The sequence below is a fragment of the Anopheles bellator genome, chromosome X, assembly GCF_943735745.2.
Source record: "Anopheles bellator chromosome X, idAnoBellAS_SP24_06.2, whole genome shotgun sequence".
Taxonomy (NCBI): Eukaryota; Metazoa; Arthropoda; class Insecta; order Diptera; family Culicidae; genus Anopheles; species Anopheles bellator.
The window spans coordinates 3,282,604-3,303,187 of record NC_071287.1 but is presented as its reverse complement, the minus strand read 5'-3'; the positions used below and the strand labels follow the sequence as shown (position 1 = coordinate 3,303,187).

Sequence of the window (20,584 nt, the reverse complement as noted above, 5' to 3'; positions counted from 1 at the left end):
AAAGAGTCTGCTAGGGTAATCTCGATCGATTCGTGCGCCTTGTGGCCCCACACGCTGCCACCGGCGTATAGTTTATTACGCTCATTTGCGTTTTGCCTTTCGCATCTCGGTCGATCGTGCAGGGCGCTGCTGCTGCTGCTGCGGCTGCGGGTTTGCGCGGGCGACTGTAACTCTGGGGATACTCTGGCAGGCGAGACTGGCAGGTTGCGGCGGCTCGCGGCGTATACATTAGTGACGCGCAGGTATGCAGAAAATGTCACAGCCCGCTCAAAACACGTGGACCACGATCGCTGGTCGACGTGGTGGTGCGCGGCCTTCGGCCTAATGAGTGCGCGATTGACTCGTACCCGCAGCTTCCAGCCGGCACCCAATTAAGCAATAGGAATACTGTGCAGTTGGCAGCCGAAAAATGGTTCAGTTGACTTTTGAAACGTCAAACTTTATTCTGGAAATTGTAAACATTTAGTGAAAATTTTGACATTTACGCAATGCGAAGCCTTAATCTTGCTTAGAATTTTGAGATGAACACTTGGACGATATTTGCGTTTCAACAGCACGGCGTGCTACGTGCCATACAGAGCCGACAATCGATATTCTAGCGCCCCGATCTTCGAAATCCAAACCCACTGGATGGACCACCACCCTATCAATATGTAAATAGCGGCAAAGGGACTCCCAGAACCCAGGAAGGAACAGAAAACCAAAGAGTTCACAGAGCCAGTGGAATGCGGTTCGCAATCATGACACACGATGCCCGACGCAGAGAGACCATCAAACGTCAACAAACGTCAGCCACAATAAAACCGGCCCCCCAAGGCCCCCGAGGGGGCACCGCGTGGAGTGAAGTAGAATGGAATGATTGATTTGGGCACAAGAAGCCGCAAGAAGAAGAAGATGAAGGGTGAATCGAAAAAGAAAAAAACTTTACCGAAAAAGAAGCTCCCGCGTCCCTCGCAAATCACAACAAAGCGAAAAATAACGCCAGAGTCAGAAACGTCAAAACAAACAACGGCTAAACGAACGAACAGACAGAAGGAAAGAAAGAAAGAGGCTGAAAGCAAAAGTGGAGTAACAAAGATAGGACCGTCCGGAAGGCGGCGGCCCCGGAACAGAGCTCTCAGAGCGAGAGAGAGAGAGCGAGAGATCTAAGTGAGAAGTTTGGTAAAAGCCTTCAGCCTTACCCCGTACATTATTCGTGTTCCCTTTGTGTGCGGCCCAAAGGTACGGCCGGACACGCGCACCACAATCCGGTCCGGAGATCAATTACCAATTGCCACTCTCGGACGCATTTTCCCATGTCGCCCATAACTTAACGCTGCCATCTCCGTTCGATTTGGTGCTGGAGCTCTAAAGTGCGCGTGTGTGTGGGGGGCAGCAATTTTCCCATCAATCGATACTACTGTGTATGCTTTCACCCGAAAAAAAACGGACACATACCCGCTGACGTAAGCAACGACACGTCCGTTTGAATGGCAGTCTTCTAATGACTCGTAGCACCCAGATACCTACCAAAGACGAGACTGTCCGTACGAAAGCTTGTCCCGGTCCGGTTTTGTGATCTCTCGCCACGACTGGCTGGCTGGAAGTGGACACCGAAAAGTTCGATCAGCTCGGAAGATGCGTGCCTTAGATACCGTACCCGGGAACGGCCGGCCACCCGGACTCGGACCAGCCGACCAGGGCTGTCTGGACCCGGGCTACTCTTCATCTTCCATTTCGCTACGCTCTACCGTCCCGGAATGGCCGGTAGCAATTTCGGTTAGCATTGCTCCCTCGACCACAACCACACGCTTGGTGGGGATTCCGTCCGGACTGGACGTTCAGCGTTTCAGCAGCAGTAATAGGCAAATATTTGTCACAATCGGAATTCGGACGCAGCTTATTGATTGCCGCCGGCCAAGTGTCGGGCCAGTCCCCCGTCGCCTGTCGCCCGTGGGTTGCAGTTTCCAATAGGTTTCCCTGGTTTGTGGTGCGACATCAACCGACTGAGGGCCCGGAGGGCTCAAGGGCCCGCTGTAAGTCGGGCTCGAAGATAGGTCTGCACTTCAACCAATCTGGTCCATACGTAAATTTAATTTAGATGCACTGTTTGTCTAGCTCTAGGTGGTCGATTCCATGGCACCGTCGATAACTGACGTAAGGCCTCAAAATCTTCGCGATGCAAGGAACCCAAAAGAGAGATGCAGGAAACCAGCATACACTAACGGTGTTCTTTTTATGCCAGTAGAACCTTTATCCATGGATCATTTATGTATATTATTTATCCTCTCCGTTGTCCGTTGTCTAGTTCTCCGAATCATTCGAAACAGTCCAAACGGTTCGGTTTTGGAACAGCAACATCGACTTCAAACAGTAGTCCACGGAGTGGGGAACCTGGCGAATAGCCAGAGAACACAGGGTCCTAAGTCTGGCGGATATACACCACTGGCCAATAAAATAGGTAAAAGTATTTACGCTGCGTTATTTGATCATTTTTCAAAACCTATTGTATTCACAGGTATTACAATAATAGTACAAGATAGTAGTACTAAAAATAAGATAAAGATGATCTAAAAGAGGTGAAAAATTCAAAGAATTCGATTATTACAATAGAAATCAGCTAAAAATACCGGGCCAATAAAATAGGTAAATCTTCGTACAGGGCAAATTTTAATGAATTTACACGGTTTACACTTTTCCTATTATCAAAAGTCAATATTATATTATATTATAAAAGCACTTCATGCATTTTTCTTGGCAGCGAATCGACCAAATCCTGAAAAGTTTTTGCTGGAATGGAATACCATTCCGGCTGCACTTTTTGCTACAATGCATCTTTGTTTGAAAAATATTGTCCAGCTAACTTTTGCTTCAAGGTATTCCACAAGTTTTCAATCGGGTTTAAGGTCAGTAAGCTATTCAGTTGAAAAGACTGACTTGGCCAACGCAAAACTGACACATTTTTGCCATCAAACCACGATTGCATAAGCTTCGACGTATGCTGGCGACGAATATATTTTTGGGTTCCGTCGCTCCATAAAATATTATTCCGATTTTTCGTAACCTTCAGTACCTTCCCAAGAACGACATTGAGCAGCAACATGTTTCCTCATAATTATTTTTTTTTAAATCAATAGTGGCACTTTTCTTGCAATTAGTCCTGGTAGATTAGCTTCTTGCAACCGACTGTGGGCAGGTTTTGGGCTAATATTGTTATTTAGTTTTGAGCAAAAGCAAAGCAAAAGGGATATGCGATGATCTGTCGTTGGCTTGGTTTTTCTTGCTTTACGTCGCCTTTCCTTTGTTTCCTTTTTCCACAACAAAGCATTTCTCACAAAACTTACTGATTTTCCTAGTACCTTGGCGATGCTTTCGTACTTCGCGCCTTCGTTGCGCATATTCTTCAGAATCTTTCCTTGCTCTGGGTTTCAATGACTGCTTTTGCCTATTCTGGATATTCTACCTGGAAACAACGATTTTTTTAGATTCACAATTCAAAATTGATTGCAGCCAGATCAAATAAACCTATTGCTTACGAGAATCCGGATGAAATTGTAGTGTATGCAATGAATTACCTATTTTATTGACCAGGCCATATCAGACTGTTGTCAAAATAAGTGGTAACACACCTGTCACTTTTGACATAAATATCACCAACATAGCAAAAAATTACGTAAACTAGTGGTGATAATTGGTTTAGTAGTGGCTCGACTACAGTTCAAATTGTATCAGCTTCATTCAATTATGGAAATGTAATACAAAAACCAAGAATGCTCAGATCCTGTCTTTTGTGACGCACAGTATTACGCAAATGCCGCACTCACACTCAAATATCATTCTTTACTTGACAGCTTGCCCGATATAAAATATTACAATAAATAGTAAACAGAGCCCAGCCTGAGAAGAAACCTTTTTCTGGAACTTCACAACTGAGTGAGCGTCCTTAAATCCCGTCTGCTACTGTTAAACTTCTTGTCGAGGACTTCTGCATGCCGTACGATGGTATTGGTGGTAATACACTTCCGAACCGAACCGACTGTGGCGGATTGACCGACGCACGTGACGTGACAACATAAGGACAACATTCGATGCACGGCTATTGGAAGTGGCCCACGGACACGAATGCTGAATAGCATTCGTGGAGGCAGAACCGTGAGAGGGACCGGATTTCAATCGCTGCGGAACGTCGATAGGAACGGAACACATACACTCCCTTTCCGTTCCAAGTTCCCGGTCTGCTCCGTACGTGTTCTGGGGCAGTTTTGGCCCGCCAGCCCACGTGGCACGTGGTCGTCATTGTTCGATGTCAGCAGAAAGCGCCAGCGTTCTCTGTAGGAGTCCGAGCCCTCCGAAAGTCCGATATTATTTCAGGTCACGGGTGAGCTACGAACTGGATGAATGTGGCAACACGTGGGGTAGCTCTACGGCTTCGATTCCGCGACTCCTTTGCGAAGAAGTGCAGATGTTGCGGCGGCTGCTGCTGGGCTACAAACTCCTCCACTAGTTCGAAATTAGACGCTAGGAATGACAGCTACGAGAGCTGTCCTTTTGAGTAAGCTTCTCAACAGTTGAAGCCTTCTAGAGGTAGCTGACCAGTTGAAACAAAGTTCATGTACCCACAAACAAAAGAGACCTGTAGCTTCCGTGTGACCAATCATGTACCCGTTGATGACATTTCCGACATCAAGAGATCTCGGCGAACCACTGGCCAAAAAACTAGCAAAGGAAAGCAGCATTCGGTAGCAGTCTGACGCTTGACAGGAAGCAAATTAGCTGCCGCGGGATGGTTGGGCAAACAACGCATCGCCCCGATCTGCTTAAGGTAGAAGCTAGACAAACCTCTCATCGACCTTTGGCGATGGGCTTATTGCGAAGCAATAGACATCGTCCTGCTTGACCGAGCTGAGCTGAGGGAGCGAGCGGAAACAGGCGCGTTAAACGAAGAGAGAGAGAGACGAAGGATACCGACGGATTAGAGCTGGGAGTTCGATGTCGACGTCGTGTTCCTCTGTTTACATTTCATTAGGGCAGAGAGGGAGTTCGAGTCCGCGTGAAGAGCCATCTGTCGCCGAACCGACCTGCAGGATTCGTAGCAACCCTCTGTGCCAATACCGAAGGAAACGCCTTACCAGACCCTGCTTGCTTGTCTGTTTGGCACACAATTTGTTTTCCGTTTCGTTTCATTTATTGTTTGATGCTGCGTTGTGCGCGGGAGAACCCGGGGGCGCGCGCGCGTACAATCAGCCAGTCAATGGGTGGCTGTCCTTTCGGTAGGAGCGAAGTATGTGGAAGTCGTGGATCCGCGGGGACGAGGTGGTTATAAGGCGCTTCCGGATTGTCTGACCAGCGAGAGGTCAGACACAAGAACCTGGAGTAAGCCGCAGTAGTAGTAGTGGTAGTAGCCAGTAGGTCCAGAGGGTTTTTAGAAGCTAGGCCCTCGGCTTTTGGTCCTTCGGAGGACTTTCGTTTAAGTTGTGAAGAGGTTTTGGATAACCGTTTTTTAATGGATTAAAAATGCTGGGATTTTGAGATTTTTTGAAATATAACCTCAAAAAAAGCAAGCTCAAAGCCGCCAGCGCCATGAGCAATGTTCTGCGCAGCGGAGGTTCTACGGCTAATCCCTTTCCTTGGGCACACCATCACACCATTGCGTTGGCGTTGGTTTTGGGAAAATAAGCAGTGTTTGGCTTGCAAAAAACAAAACAGAAGCAACAGCAGCAGGAAGCGGCAGGTCTCGCGCTCCCTGTCGCGTGAAGGAAACGCCAAGCTCCGTGTCAGCAGGAAACACGGGCCCTGACTTCATAATTACTTAATGATGGAGATTGATTCACTCGCGCGAAAAGCATGGCCGCGTCTGTGCCTTACTTTTTTCTCGTTTTCGTCGAAATGTCGAAATTTCTTTCCAAACGGCGGCGCGACCGGAAAAGCCGGAGGAACCGGAACCGGTTGGCTCGGTTTTCCTTGTTTCGATCAAATGAATTTTGATTCCCCCCCCCGCTGCACGTACCCGTGCCACCGTCGCCGAGAAAGGCGGAGATTTAGGATTTCCTCTCTGGCGGGCGGAAGGCAGCGATACGCAAAATGATTAATGACGTTCCGGACGCCCGGGGGAGAGCCCATCGCTTCTCGTTCGCTCCGGCACGCACAGCCAGCCGGTGGCCGACAGTATTTCGACTGTTTCAACGTGGGCCCCCCATTACATATCCGATTCCCGGGGCTTTGGGCGGTCGGTCGATGAAAACCCGAACGACGGACCACGTGACAGACCCCACGGGAAACAGAGTGCCAGGGCCCCCGTTTCGGGCCGAAAAGTGAACGATAAACGAAATGGATTGCTGGCTTGGCAGGTGTAAGTATTAAAACGATAGTAGCATTGCTCGAGTACACTCTTTTTTACGACAATCGATTTTCGTAGGCCAAACTTTGGCACAGCAGATTGACTCAAATTTTTATAGTTGTTCTAATTGCTGTGATAACCGACGCACCCTCATTGGTTGTTGAATAATAGGTTGTAGTTCTATGATTAAAATTATGGTGATTTCCTTTTAACCTCGTGTACAGTTATTTGCAGGCATTAGTGAATTTTATTAGTACGAAAGAAAGATTATTTGAAGCTCCAAATATTAGTTTGGCCAAAAAAGAAAGGTAGAAAGAAAGAAAGGCCAAAGCTTCAGAACGCTTCTCTCATCGAAGTCTTGTTCGTTATTGGCGAAAAACTTTAGCAATCTTTTTTCACAATCCTTTCTTGATATCATTTTTTGATCATTCAGGAAATTTTGTAATCCGCGAAAAAGGTGTCAATCGCTCGGTGCAAGGTCCGGACTATACGGTGGATGTATTCAAACTTCTCAATCGATCGATACTTCATGAGAAATCACGATCATCAAAGGCATCTACCGAGAAAGCAAGGGATTTAATTTTTAGCCAACTTAATATTTAGGCTTTTAAATCTAATTCATTCGATGCTTCAACATTGTTTAGCTTGATGTAGGTTGTTCTAAATATGTTTGGCTTAAATGTTTCATGAGTCACATGCGTCATTATTTGGACGATTTAATAAACATTTGTTTCATTGAAGTAATCTTTGTTGTCCAAGAAGCTTTTGGAAGGAGTGAAGTTTCATTTCAATCAGTCAATTAATTTTGTTTTACAAGCCGTGAATCGACGTGTCACAGTATTTTTTACAATGAACAAATCAAGTGTCGTGCAGAAATTTAAATTTTATTTTTGGAAGGTTTAAAAGCAAAGGAGATTTATGAACGAATGTTCATTGTGTATAAGGACTATAAAGGTGTTAGCATCAGTTTTGTGGGATGTGAATGAAATTTTGCTACCGGATTACTTGCAAACAGATAAAATAATAAATTTTGATTATTGTTGTAATATTTTAGACCCAATGAAAGTAAAAATTCGTGAAAAAAAGCCCGGCTTGAAGAAGAAAAACATCCTCTTTTACCAGGGCAATGCACCGTGTCGCTTTTGCATTTTGAAAATGGCAAAAATTCATGAATTAAAGTTCGATTCAGCTGCGATTGTGAAGCCCTGCCAGATTATCACTTCAGGAACGAAATTTATAATTTGGAGTTTGCTGGGAACAAGTGTATTGATGTTCAGGAAGACCATGCTCAATAATAAAGTGTATTTCCAACCGTAAAAATTTATTTTTCTTGTCGATGCTACGAACTTATTGAACAGCCTAGTAGTTGCTAACATAAGATTCTGATTAAGATTCTAACATCAATTCTCCGTTAGGTTTGGGCTGAAGCGCACTTCGAACGGATAGCTCCTCACAGTCGGCACAGGCACTGACTAATGTCCCCAAACAAGTGCAGTCCCCGGCATCGTCTAGCGTCTTGAGCTGGAGCACATTCCGTACTTGACTGTCACACGCAGCGGCTGGCAACCGGTTGACCAACCTGCGCCCGTCAATAAACCAAGACACTGCATTTTACTGGATTTTACTTTTACGTTTTTCCGGCCTGGGAAAACTTTTCCAAGCCCTCATCCCTAACTCAACCAACTCAAGCCAAACCAGCTACCACGTCCCAAAACGGAAGCACCGCCAAACCGATCTCGATGGACCCGCGGAGCTCGAAGCACCGAAAACTCTGTCGAAAACAATCCGCGGGTTACCCCCGGGTCGCAATATTCTGATGGCCTGACAGGGCCCCTTTTTACAGGGCTCTACTTCCCCCCGGTTTTTCGGTCTTTCGAGTTTGTTCGAACTTCACAAGAGGAACGGAGCGGTGGAATGGAGAGCACACCGGTCGCGCTCCCGGCTACTCTCCGGGTCGTTTTGTTAATAAATTAAATCAAAACACCACCGAATACAGCTCAGCTATTTATGTTTTATTAAATTTCGAACCCCCCGACTCCCGAAGCGTCCGGAAGTGCGCGCTTCGGAAGCGTCGGCCAGGGACCAGGGATTGTCAAACACCTAGTCAAAGGATTTTGCGTTTCTGAACGATGGCTCCTAAGTGCTACCGGCAATATCCTCGCTCGCCAGGCTCGTATTTTGCACGTCCTGTGTCACAGAGAACAATATATCGTCATCCTCTGTAAACCACAGGCCGATTATCAATTGCGTCCGCTCTATTTTTTGTTGGGCAATTTTCTGTTGAACGTGTCTTCCAGTAGGTCCCTCCAAGTCTGGGTTCCTAATCTATCTTCTGGTCGCTGCCACGGAAAGAAAGGCGACACCTATAACGGGCGGCCATTTTCGTCCGGGAAAATATTTCTCCTTCCTCCTCTCGCAGTCCATAAAAATGAGAAATGCTTTCGATCAGTCCCGGTCAGTCCCATCCCCAATCCCAATAGATGCCTCGAGGCGCTATAACGTCGGCAAAGGCTTGGCAGATAGGGGGGTGGGGGTCCTGAAATGCAAAATAAAAAGTGTTATGATATTGCACTCCGGCCCGAGGAATGCTAAGGGAAAAATAGCGCACATTCTTAGCTGGTCATCCTCGTCGATGTCCCGGGGCCGATGGGAGAAGCCAATAATGGGTAAATATTGTTGCCCCGTGCGCTAGTTTTAGAGTGCATGGAGTAGCGCTCCACAAGAGCTATTTCCAGGGTCCATAAATCTTTCTTCGTTACTCAGAAGAAAATTGCAGTTAGGTTCAGCCAGCGACGCGGAGGTCTTTTACGGTGCCTCCGGGTGCATTGACAGTCCTGAATGCCTGTCACTTCCTAGTTGGACGACCAGTGACCGTAAAGGTGTCCCGACTCAATCTTATTTAAGTCCGTTCCCCGAGGGACATCGTTATTGCGAAGTCACACGAGGGGCTATTTAATCATGCTAATCATGACGCAAACGATGTCTGGTTCTAACAATTCATCCCGTATTGAATCGCGTACCTAACCCCTGTTGGCGAACCCCGCTTAGGCGGTATTGGATTACGGATCAATGTTTGTTTTGCAGAACCCCCTAGAAGACGGAACTGTTTCCGGTGTGGATGTTTTTCTCCCTTTCTTCAACGGTTTGTGGACGAGTTTTTCCACTCATTCGGAGCCAACTCGGCTTTCGTGAGCTTCGTCCAGGGTGTTTCATTAGCTCGCCAGCTTCTTACCATTACTTATCTGTCAGAACGAAAAGATAGTAAAGTTTCGTTCGTCATAACTCCTAATATCTAGGGTTAGACGTATAGACGGGATGATCAAGATGTCCACTCGTTCCATGACCAAGAGTTTAATCAAAACTTTCCGATTATGGTCCACCCCGATGAAATATAAATTTCCACTTGATTACAGCCGACTTTCAGCGTTCCCCGTTCTGTCCTGGGCTGTCACACGTTTTACGCTCCCCAGGAGATCCCTTAAAACTAACTGAAGGCGAACGGGTCACCGGTCCGAAGCTCAGCTCAGGACTCAGGATTTGGTTCGCTCACCTTTTGACTAATTTATTGCTGTGTTGAGGGTGTGCTTTACTTTCTGGCCGAAGGACGATCTCACGACCGGGGTAATACGGTATGATTATTTAAATACTGTTTTCCCAACTCTGACCGTGTCTGGTCGGTCATTCAGATGATGGGAGGCACTGCGTTGGGACAGGTGTTGTAAATCCTGATGAGTCCTATCCAGGCTCGGCCATCCAGGACCCTAGTCCGAGACCCGCCGTTCAGTCTTCCTGATCGACCGTAGCCGGACCTTAGTTTGCAAAGTTTAATCTTTACCCTGTGGTCCCGTGGACAACTCGGCGGAACTAGCGGGACCTGAGATGGTTATGGGATTAGCATGCGCGCGCGTGCGCCCTCCCGAGGTTGGGCTCGGTTGCTGTTTGGAATGTGGAGCATACTGATACCCTTTCGGGAACGGGAAGTGGCAGTGGCCACTAATAGATCGTTTGTTGCCGTTGGGACCCCGGCCGGCTCACGGTCTGCCTGGTCGTGCGTTGACCAGACACGACGCAGGCGACGCAGGAATGCCCAGGCGCGCCCAGGGGCGCGGACCTCCGACATGTATTTTAAATTACCTCTTGGCGCGGCTCGCTCTCTCGTGCTCTCGCTGATTGTAATCTGACGTCCGATACCTCCAACACCGCACATTCTTCTTGCCCCTTGTCTCGCGGCACCGGGAATGGTAACGCCTACGCGATCGGTCCCATTGGCATCCCCATCAAGCCAACGTTTGTACCAAGCAGCAGCCAGACCACCGGAAAAGAAAAGGGTGGAAAACACTTCGCCCCTTGGTGGGGCCCTCTGATGGAAGCCATATTGCTTGGTGTGGCAGACCTCCTTTGATCCAGGAAGCCAGAGCCGGAACCGGGCTCATGAAATTCGTGCTTTCATGCGAAAAACAGGCGCGCGGCGCCGAAATTTATGCAACCATCCATTAAAAACGGGTCGAGCCTGGAAGACTTGAAGTGGGTTGCGAAAGTTGAATATCCATCCTCCAGCAGCCAGCTAAGGACCCTTTTGCGTGCGTTTGGTCGTTTTTGTTGCTTGTTGCTTTCCAAGCGCACCGAATACGACCTTAAAGGTGGTTCGGATTTTTTCTTTCTCCTTCCCAGATGTGTAAACCTTCTACGAATCCCTCCGGTCGGTGTGTTTGTGTTATTGCCGTCAATTCCCAAAGACAAGTCAATTCCAAGTGATGATTTACTGGCGGAAGCAGTGGCGCAGTACTGCTCCCGGGGACCGCCAAAACCTTGGGCGGCTTTGATGTTATGACGAGAAACATTAAGTGGCAGGGAAAAGGATGGCGTAAGAACTTCTTAAGCTTACTTTATCCTTTTTTCCCGGCCACCCCACCATTCTGCCAAGCCGTCGAGAGCCATCTTTTCGTCGTCCCATACTGTTTCTGGGGCCATTTTATTTCTCGACTGTTTCTCGTTCCAAGATGGTGCCGCTCGAGGCGCTTAACCTTTGAACGGTATCAGATCGCTCTGCAACAGTGTGACATCCATGCATCCTATGTTTGAAGTACTCAATTTAACTTGCGAGCAATGTGAGGACATTTAACTGACTGAACTAGTGAAATTGAGCAGTGAGTGAAGCGAATAATGTGTTTGGTGGAACTTGAAAGGAATCATTTATTATGAGTTGCCAAACACTAAAATCAGATCGCAAGGCCAGAACACACTGCCGACTGGAAGTAAATTCACTTTACGGACAATTATTAAAACAATTAGACATCTTGGGTAGTTAAAAACTAATCGAAGACTACTTGATTGATTTTTTGTTGTATTACAAACATGCGAAATAATTTTAACTTCATTATTACTTGTGATACAAACATAAATTCATCGTGAAACTATTTTAATTCTCGCACAAAAAATTCAACGTTTCTTGAACTTCCAAATATAAACTCAAATAATCTGTCAAAAACACAAGACTTCGCCCCAACCACCAAGTATACGAACCTTGGTCAAAGTTGCTGAGCGTCACCAAAGTAGAGTGGTGATTTTTGTCAAAAATTGCCACTCGCGGTGTGTGGCGGACTTCAACTGTCAAAAGCTGCACCGTTTGAAGCTAGGGCGATCGACCAGAAAGAGAGTAGAAGAAGTGACCACCACACAAGTCTATCTTGTGTCTCGCCAAAACCTCCGGGAGTTTGGTTGGGGCGATTATTATCTTTTTTCGCCCCGCATTGCAAAACTTCCTGAGTGATATGAAATAGGGATCAAGAGAAGATTGTAAAGCCCGGTCCACACGCTACGATAACGATACGATAATCGGCGTAAGTGACGTCTCTCGGAGACGTCATTAATGCCACTGACGCAGATCTACAAATCTGAACAAACGAGCATCAATTTGTGAACAAATTTCAAACAAGTGCCTGTTTGTCGGTTGGACATGTTGATGTTTTGTTTTGGCCTCTTATTTATATTTTGGACGCTTCGTCAACGAAAGTGTTTAACTGAATTTATGAATTCCTCGACACTGTAACCTCTTCGCACGTTCTTTTTTCGCCTTTTTAACCGAAAAGCACAATGCTAAGGCAAACCAACACAGTGTTCCTTCCACGGCTGTTTCCATAAAACTGACAACGGTAGATCCGTTGTTCAAAAAAAATCGTCGCGTCTGGACGGACGCTCCACAAACAGCTACGATAAATGACTTTGACAGATCGTAGCTAAAAATCGAAGCCAAAAAATCGTAGCGTGTGGACCGGCCTTAAAGAAGTCGATTGGTAGAGTGCTACTTAGATCCAGCCCAACCCACACTGGCTCACTGGGGTCCGGCCCCTTCCGGGACCACGAACATCACTGAACCTCAGCGAAGTGGTGGAATCACACGCAATAGCAACAAACACCGCTAACGAAACAGTCCGGCAGTTGTTTCGTGTTTTTGTTTCCCTCTCCGTTTTGACTACGTCACCAGTCAGCCTACGGACGAAAACGGGTAGATCGCAACCTGGGCCGGGGGGGACCGTAAGTCGGCGGCAAATGAAAACTAATGGTCCGGGCGGTGGGTATCGTGTGGGGGGCGATCGTGTCCAATACCTCGGATCGGTACCTCAGGATGATGATGAAGTCTGATGCTGGCTGACAGCTGATGATGGGTGTCCGTTACTCGCGGACCGGAAGATGGATGATTCCGAGCATCGCGACGATGACGTGGCAACAACAACAACAGAACCCCTCCCCGGCACCTACCTTTACACTCGTTGGCGTCCCGGGCGTTGGCACGAGCCCACGGGCGATCGAAGTGGAACGGCTTGCAGCGCTCGCAGTCACGGCCGGCCGTGTTGTGCTTGCAGTCGCACTCCAGCTGACCGTTCCCGTCGCTGGTCGGGGTGCCCTTGACGCAGCGGGCCGCATGTCCGTTGCACTTGCAGCGCCCCCCGACGGCGAAGTCGGCTACGGCGTAGTGGTGGTACTGGGAGTGCGGTCGCCCAGAACCTCGGCGGCTCGGTGACGTAGTAGCAGTAGCGGCCGTTGAGGTCGCCACTAGTTCCGGAATCGTCCACTCGATATCGCGGGGCACTCGGCTACGGAACGATGTTGGGACCTGGGGGGAGCCGTGCAACAGGTACCAGGGAGCTTCCTCCTCCAGCAGATCCAGTTCCAGGCCCGGCGGTGGCATCCGGTGGCGGTGGAAGACAACCCGCACGTCCGTGGCCGTCACCCAGTCCTGCAGGACGGGCGACGAGTCGAAGTCGGGTGCGGACGGGCGTCCGTTCAGGGTGCTGAAGGCGATCCGCAGTCCGCTCCCTGCAGTCCCGAGTGGAGTCTTCCGGGACTTGGGGGACTCCGCTCCGCCAGCCACTTCCTCAGCCGTGTGGCGATGGGCGTCGGTGCAGCGCGCCTCCTGCTCGTTCGCCCGCGTGATGGTGGCTCGGTTCGGACGTCCGTACACCCGGCGGCACTGGGAGCTGAAGAATTGGAACGGCTGCCAGGAGCGCCCCCTGTCGGCGCTCTTGTAGATGGCGATCGAGTCGGGCGCGGGAGCTCCCGGGCAGAACGTGAGGCTGACGTACGTCAGCTCGAACGCTTTGCCGAGCGACAGCGTGAGGGTGACATTGTCAGGCGGATCGTTGATGGACGTGGGTGATCGGAGCGGCTCCGACCGCCAGCAGGTCACGTTGGCCGGATTGCTGACGTCGGTCAGGGCAGCGGCCGGGTAGCGGCGTCGGGCGCTTCCCGCGTCACACTGGTGACACTGCGGGCGGGGACCGCCGGCCGGGGTCGGCGAGCAGACACGCTGCGGGCCTCGCAGGCCGCAGGTGGACGAGGCGACGACCGGGACACCGAACGCGGCATTCACAAAGTCTGGCTGGCAGCGCCGGGGACGGTCCTCGTCGAAGCACGGATCGTACCCCGGGGATGCTGGAGCCGCCTGGCCAGGACCGGGGCCTGGGTCGCCGGTCGCAGCGGCGACTCCCGTCACAAGGACCAGTACGACCAGGTCCACGAGCAAATCCCGCATCGCCATTCCTGGACCGGCTGGACTCCGGACTTCGGACTCCGGTTCTTCCAGCGATTCCTGGGAGGAATTCCACAACACACACACGAACCAAAACAAAGCGTCGGGCGTCTCAACACCACCACAACCAGCTGTCCTTCACGCACACAGACGCTTCACTTGACAGACACGCACCGTTCAATCTCGGAAGGAAGGAAGCGATTGGTCCGGACGAGCTCCGGCTCGAAGGTTACGATTTGTCGTCGTCGCGACTCTGCTCTGCCGCTATAGTAACACCGTCTGGCCCTGCTACCTGGCTGGCCCTGGAACGGTATGGCCCTGCGTGTGGTTGAGGCGCGTCTGTCTGTCTGCTCGGTCGGTCTTCGCACGGGATTTGCGGCAGCATCCGGCGCGCGGCTCCCGACATCCTGGCCCGCGGGCCACGGCGGGTGCCGAAGCGAGATGGATGCGGATACACACAGGATCCATAGGCAGCGGGCAGCGGCAGCAGGACGACCAGGATGCTGCGCGCTCGCACTCCGAGGGCTGCCCTGATTGCCGCTCTCGACTTCCGCTCGCTCTCTCTCCGACGTGAATCTCGATCTCTCTCTCTCTCGTGAGTGCCCACATCTTCTGCCCATATTTTCGTTGGCCTGCGCGTCCCATGTTCCTGCGAGTGACAGTGAGGCAACACGTGGGCTGAAAAGTCCCGTGCCTAAGCAACGTCAGCTACATCCAAGAGCCAGGTCACCAGGATTTTTTCGTTTGCCTCCAAAAAGGCATCAGTTGCAGTGGGAACCTCCTCTTCATTCGAGTGAAGCTTTTACATTTTTTTTTGGGCCAGTCTGTGAATAGCCAGTAGTTCTGTTGTTTCTGATGGAGCAGAGTCCTTATAGCAGAGTTCCATCAAAAGGCAGTGTAAATTTGTAAATCACGAAAATGCTTATGGAAATATCAAAAGTAGCGTCACTCTTGAGTAGAACCATAAAGTTGTAGTAATTTAATGCAATCAAATTAGCACCATCTGCCTGTTAGGGTCGGAACATTTCAGCCCATGTGTTATGGTGGAAGAAATAGTGCCTTGCTTTGCCCATACGGAAGGGTTCCCTTGAGGCCGTCCTGGCTTCCTGGGTTCATCTTCTGGTTCGCGCTTTCGCACTCTTTACTTTCTCTCTTTCTCTGACGTTCGGAACCCGCCGCAATCTCTCGTTGGCTTTTCGACTCTCGCAGAATCTGCTGTCGACACTTCGGACTTCGGGTGAGCTCTCTCGGCGGCGATGCGTGAGCGCCTCCTCGACCCGATCCCGAACACGTACACTGTGAATCGTTCTTGTGCCAAACACCGCACGCAACAGCGTGCCTCCGTTTTAGTAGCTGCTGCTGCTGGACCTACGCTTACTTACGCCTAGGCACCTCGCAAGGAACCATCGCAAAGCTTTGTTTATACGCTCGTGTGACACTTTTGACGTTTGTCGTCAGGTCCTGTCATGCCTGTCAGACTAAGATCCACACTCAGAACCTCCTGCCCTAGGTGCAGCGACTTGTGATAGGCATTCTAGGAGCGTTGTAGAACCTCTCTCAGTTGGTTTTCGGAAATCTTGGTCAAATGATTTCCAGGAGGCTCATCGGTCGTTCTTTTCAGGGACCGAGCAGATAGTACTCAGATGTTGCGAAGTTCCGGTCCGGTGAAGTTGAATTGGGAACTTTTTTCCAAAACCTGCAAATAAGACGGCTGGTCTATAAAATTGATTTCCTACCAAACCTACACTCTTTTAACTGTCTATAGCCTCACCAACGTTTTTAACGTATCTTCTAAACCGTCTTTTCGATTCAACTTCTGGTTTTGGGACTTTTGTAAGTAGCAAAAATTATGAATAAACCCATTTAATTAGATGAAGTGTTCTAAGTGAAAAAGAAAAAGGATTCATAGAAGCATATAGGCTGGAGGGTGTTGCTATTCGAGAAATGGGTCGAATAATAAAGAGGTCCAATAAAGTGATCCGTAATTATTTAAAGGATCTTAAACGGTATGCAACTGCGCAGCGCACTCCGAAAAAATCCAAGATGTCGATGAGAACCAAGCGGAACATTGTTAAATTACCGTCAAATTCGACAATATTGCTATCGAAAATCAAATCTACACTGGATCTGGCAGTGAGCAGGGAAGCTATTCGTTAGGTTTTGCAAAACAGCCCGAATATAACACGAGCAAAAATTACCAAGGAACCAAATAAATACTACACCAATAAAGACGTGTTGAATTTGCGAAACTGAACATTGCACGTCGGCATGACATGATATGTTTGAAGTTTCTTCTGCTTTTTGAAGAGCATATTTTCTACCAAAGGAACCAACTAAGTTTTCTGGGTTTTATTGTAGATGATCTTTTCTGATGAAAAAAAGTTTAATATGGATGCGCCCGACGATTTAACAGTCTACTGGCGAGATTTACGCAAAGATCCGGAGTACTTCTCCACCCGTAACTTAACTTTGCTCAATCTGGCTTTTACATCTTGTGAAATGGACTCTAACGATTACCTTCAGATTCTAGAAGACTGCCTGATCCCGTTTACAGCTGACAACCGCCGAAAAACAATGGTTTTTCAACAATATATTGCTAGGATTCCCACCAGTTTGATAACTAGAACATCGTTTGCTACCCATAAAATCGATTTGCTTGTGGTTAATTTCCTAAATCCAGTTGAAAATGTCTGGGGAATATTGGTTAGACAAATTTACGTGGATAGAAAGCAATTCAGCTCTATTAATGAGCTTCCATTTTGGAAGCTTAGGAACATATGGACCCACACATTTTGCCATAAACCTGGTTGCCAGTATGACAGACAGAATTTTCCAAGTCATTCAGCGATCAGGAAAGCTAACTGATTATAAAACCTCACAATAAATACAGATACTTGAAAACAAACTCACACACATAGAAAGTTGACAGAGTGTATGACTAAACCCACATCTAAATCTAGAACGACTACTGCCAGTAAAGGTTGTCCCCTTCCTAATTCCTATCTGCAAAGCATACTCCAGTGTTAAATGTAGTTTTAGTAGGTCCACACTGCTGCTCTGCTTTAAAGCCAAATCCCATCCTAAAACGCAATTTTTGTTGAACGATTCGACTGGTGGGACCAGCACGGTGTGATTGATTACGAGCTTTTGCAAGCGAATGAATGGCAAAATCGCAATCGAACTCGAAAAAAAGCTCTCGGATCACTCTCTTCCTCTTCAGATCCAGACGTCCGTCATGCTCTGGTTTCCAAGCCCCCCCAACCCCTCTTAAGACCCAACGAATTGCGCTCGACCGTTGTGAGCCGGAAGGGCGCGGTGTCGCTGTCGCGAAAACCCCCTTTCGCCTGGTGCATTATTTATGCATCGGTATCTCGGTAAGTGGTTCCGGGAAAGCCGGTTGTCGACGGTGGTTCGGCATAATGACCTACCCGCGGCATACAGCCAATGGCGGTGCGGTGGGCCTGTCGACGGACGGCACCGACTTGGTGCCGTTGATCGAAGCGTTGGGAGCGTTATGGAATTCCAATGAATCGCGGATTCGGCGGATCGATTAAAATTTATCGACTCCCAAGCTGATCCTGAACACGTGTACCCCTTCGGTTCACCTTGGGTCCGATCCGACCATGGTGGTAATCGAGAAATCACTGAGCCCCGGAGGGTCCGGATATCGGAAAAGTCATAACGAGTGCGGCCGTGCGCGCGATTATAGACATGTGGTCATCGGCAGGTCCGCCCAGCGACTCACGAAAAACTGCATACAAACACACGGTCAGTCGCACACATCTTCGCTGGGTCCGGAAACGGGTGTGTAAACACGCGGAACGCTCGCGCGGCCCGAAAGTAAACATCGAGACGCGTCCGCCCGAGTACTTAACGCCTATTTGACTCGCGGGCGCACTGATCTCGATCTCGGCGTAGTGCGAGAGTAGCGCTCGGTTGAGCCCTGGCATGATTTATGGTCCCTGCAAACAGCGGCGGCGTCGGTGGCGTCCTGCGAACTCAGCGTGAAATCTCGCACGGCGCGTGAAGATGGTGTTGCAACCCCAGCAAGTCAGCCAGCCAGCCAGCTTGTCATTCAGCGCGCCGCCGTCGTCGGTAAGTGATCCCGTCATCGATTGGAGCATGGCCGAGAGTGCGCACCGAGAGGGGTGTCACCGGTAATTGAGACACAATCGCGGCGTTTCGCGACGCTGAGCACCGCGAGGGATCTGAAAGGCACGTCAAGCACGATGTCAATGTTTATTGTGGCTTCTAATGACTGTCTTTACGCCTAATAATGATTGGCATAATGATAATCCCCCGAGTGATGATGATAATGCAGGGTCCCTCTCTCTCTCTCTCTCTCTATGGAGGGTCCCGAGCGTCTGGGCCCTCATTATCATCACCTCAGCCGTACATGATAATGACACGTCTCTCAGGTCTTGGTGTGGCGTGGTTCTTTATTGGTGTTTGGCATGCCCATCAAAACAGTACTACATACCACGGACCTCAGCAACACCTGGGCAAAACCGAAAGTTCCGGCTGGTTCGATGTCCGCGCCGAAGGATACTGGGTTGTTCAATCAGTTTTGTGCTTCTACGACAGAAGGCTGAGCTATCCCTAAATTTATTTTGTTATGTTGATTCACACTCTTCATTTTAGGCTAGGGAAAAAGAATTCCATTATTTTCACGGTAGATGCCTTTAGTGATCGATATCTCGCGATATCAAATTTAGGCTTGGTTTAAAGCTGATACTTGACACTTGAAAAAAATGCTTTCACTGTCTGAAAATGATCGTGGCTTAACCGGTGGTCAAACCAGGACTAACGGCCAAGAAGGTTCTACTGGGTATTTAGGTGGGACTTGAAAGGAATAGTTTATTATGAGTTGCTTTCTTGTAGCTAAATACTAAATTCAAAGCTCTACTGTCAATTACGGCAAAGTTCGAAGCTAGAAATTCACCAGAAACGACCAGAATCGGCCAACGGAAGAGGTTTTGTACGCCACCAGGACAACGAAATGCTACCCACGTCTTTAGCGACTCGCCAGAAAGTCCGGGAGCTAGGTTCGGAAGTGTTATTGCATCTACCGTACAGTCAGAACCTTGCACCAAGCGAATGACACTTTTTTCGCGCTTTCAAAAATTGCCTCAGCGATGTAAAGCTGAGATAAAAAAAGGAGTATAAAAAGATTGCGTAAAACATGCGTTATGGAGCTAATTATTTGTAACAAGCTAACAAGCTTTCCAACAAAACGGTGCATATTTGACGCAAATCGGACCATCGGAAGTATCTTAAATAAAGTTTTGAATTTCACCCAAAAATAATGAATTACTTTTTCCCCCACCTAATACGAACGTATGGGAAGCTTTATTTCAATCTGTCAAATCCACTCTTCTTCCACTTTTTACAAACCATTTGGCATCGACGTATCACAGTATATTTATTACAGTGGAAAAAATCAAGTATTTTACGGTGATTGAATTTTTATTTTTGGAAGGTTTAAAAGCAGAGGAAATTTACGAACGAATGTTGAAAGTATATAAGGACTTTTCGCCTTCAATGAGTACAGTAGAAAGTTGGGTTGCCAGTAGTAAAGTGCAGTAGTGTGCAACACGTTGGCATTCGCCAGGGAACAGACACGAATGCAACCACAACGCGACAACATTTCGAAAGGATAAAATGGGGAACGTTCGCCGACTCATCATTACGGATGCGACTTGAGTCTATCCCCTCGAACCTCGAAGACTAATGGAACAGCCTGGTAGGTAGTAGTCACACCAGTGGTGTGGTGCTGTTGCTGCTGTTGGCAGCAAATTACTTCCGTCCTCTGCGATGGTCGTAACCTGTGAATCACGCGTAATGGAACAATAATTATTGTAATTCCCAAATGATGATTGTTCCCTGCTGTGGCTGACCAACCGACCGACGCTCCAAGGTGGTCCAGCCAACCGACGTGCGACGATTTGATTGCCGCTCTCGTCACTCGGCTCTAATGCTCGGGTTTTATCGCAAATCAATCCCAGCTACCGGCGGCGGCGGTGGCGAGAAAGTCGATGATACCTCTGAGGTCTGCCACATCTGAGCTAAGCTAATGTGTTGAGGGTCGAACAGGGCCCCTGTTTTGGAGACGGGGTGGGGACAAACAAGTGTGAGTTGCCGTCCGGGCACCAGGAAGCGCCATCTAGCGGGGTCTGTCATTGTCTATTAATGCGGCCAACAATTAGCAGTTTCATCAAAAGTTGCTCCATAGGTTTCTG

At 48.6% G+C, this 20,584-nt stretch overlaps 1 protein-coding gene across 1 annotated transcript in view; it reads right to left on the bottom strand.

The window, feature by feature from the left end:
* Positions 1-14,354, bottom strand: part of LOC131213295 (netrin-B-like) — a 28,549-nt gene extending 14,195 nt beyond the window's left edge. The window contains exon 1 of the mRNA XM_058207311.1: positions 13,076-14,354. Coding sequence (XP_058063294.1) covers positions 13,076-14,354 — 1,279 coding nt within the window. The remainder of the gene's footprint in view (positions 1-13,075) is intronic.
* Between the last annotated feature and the right edge of the window lie 6,230 nt (positions 14,355-20,584).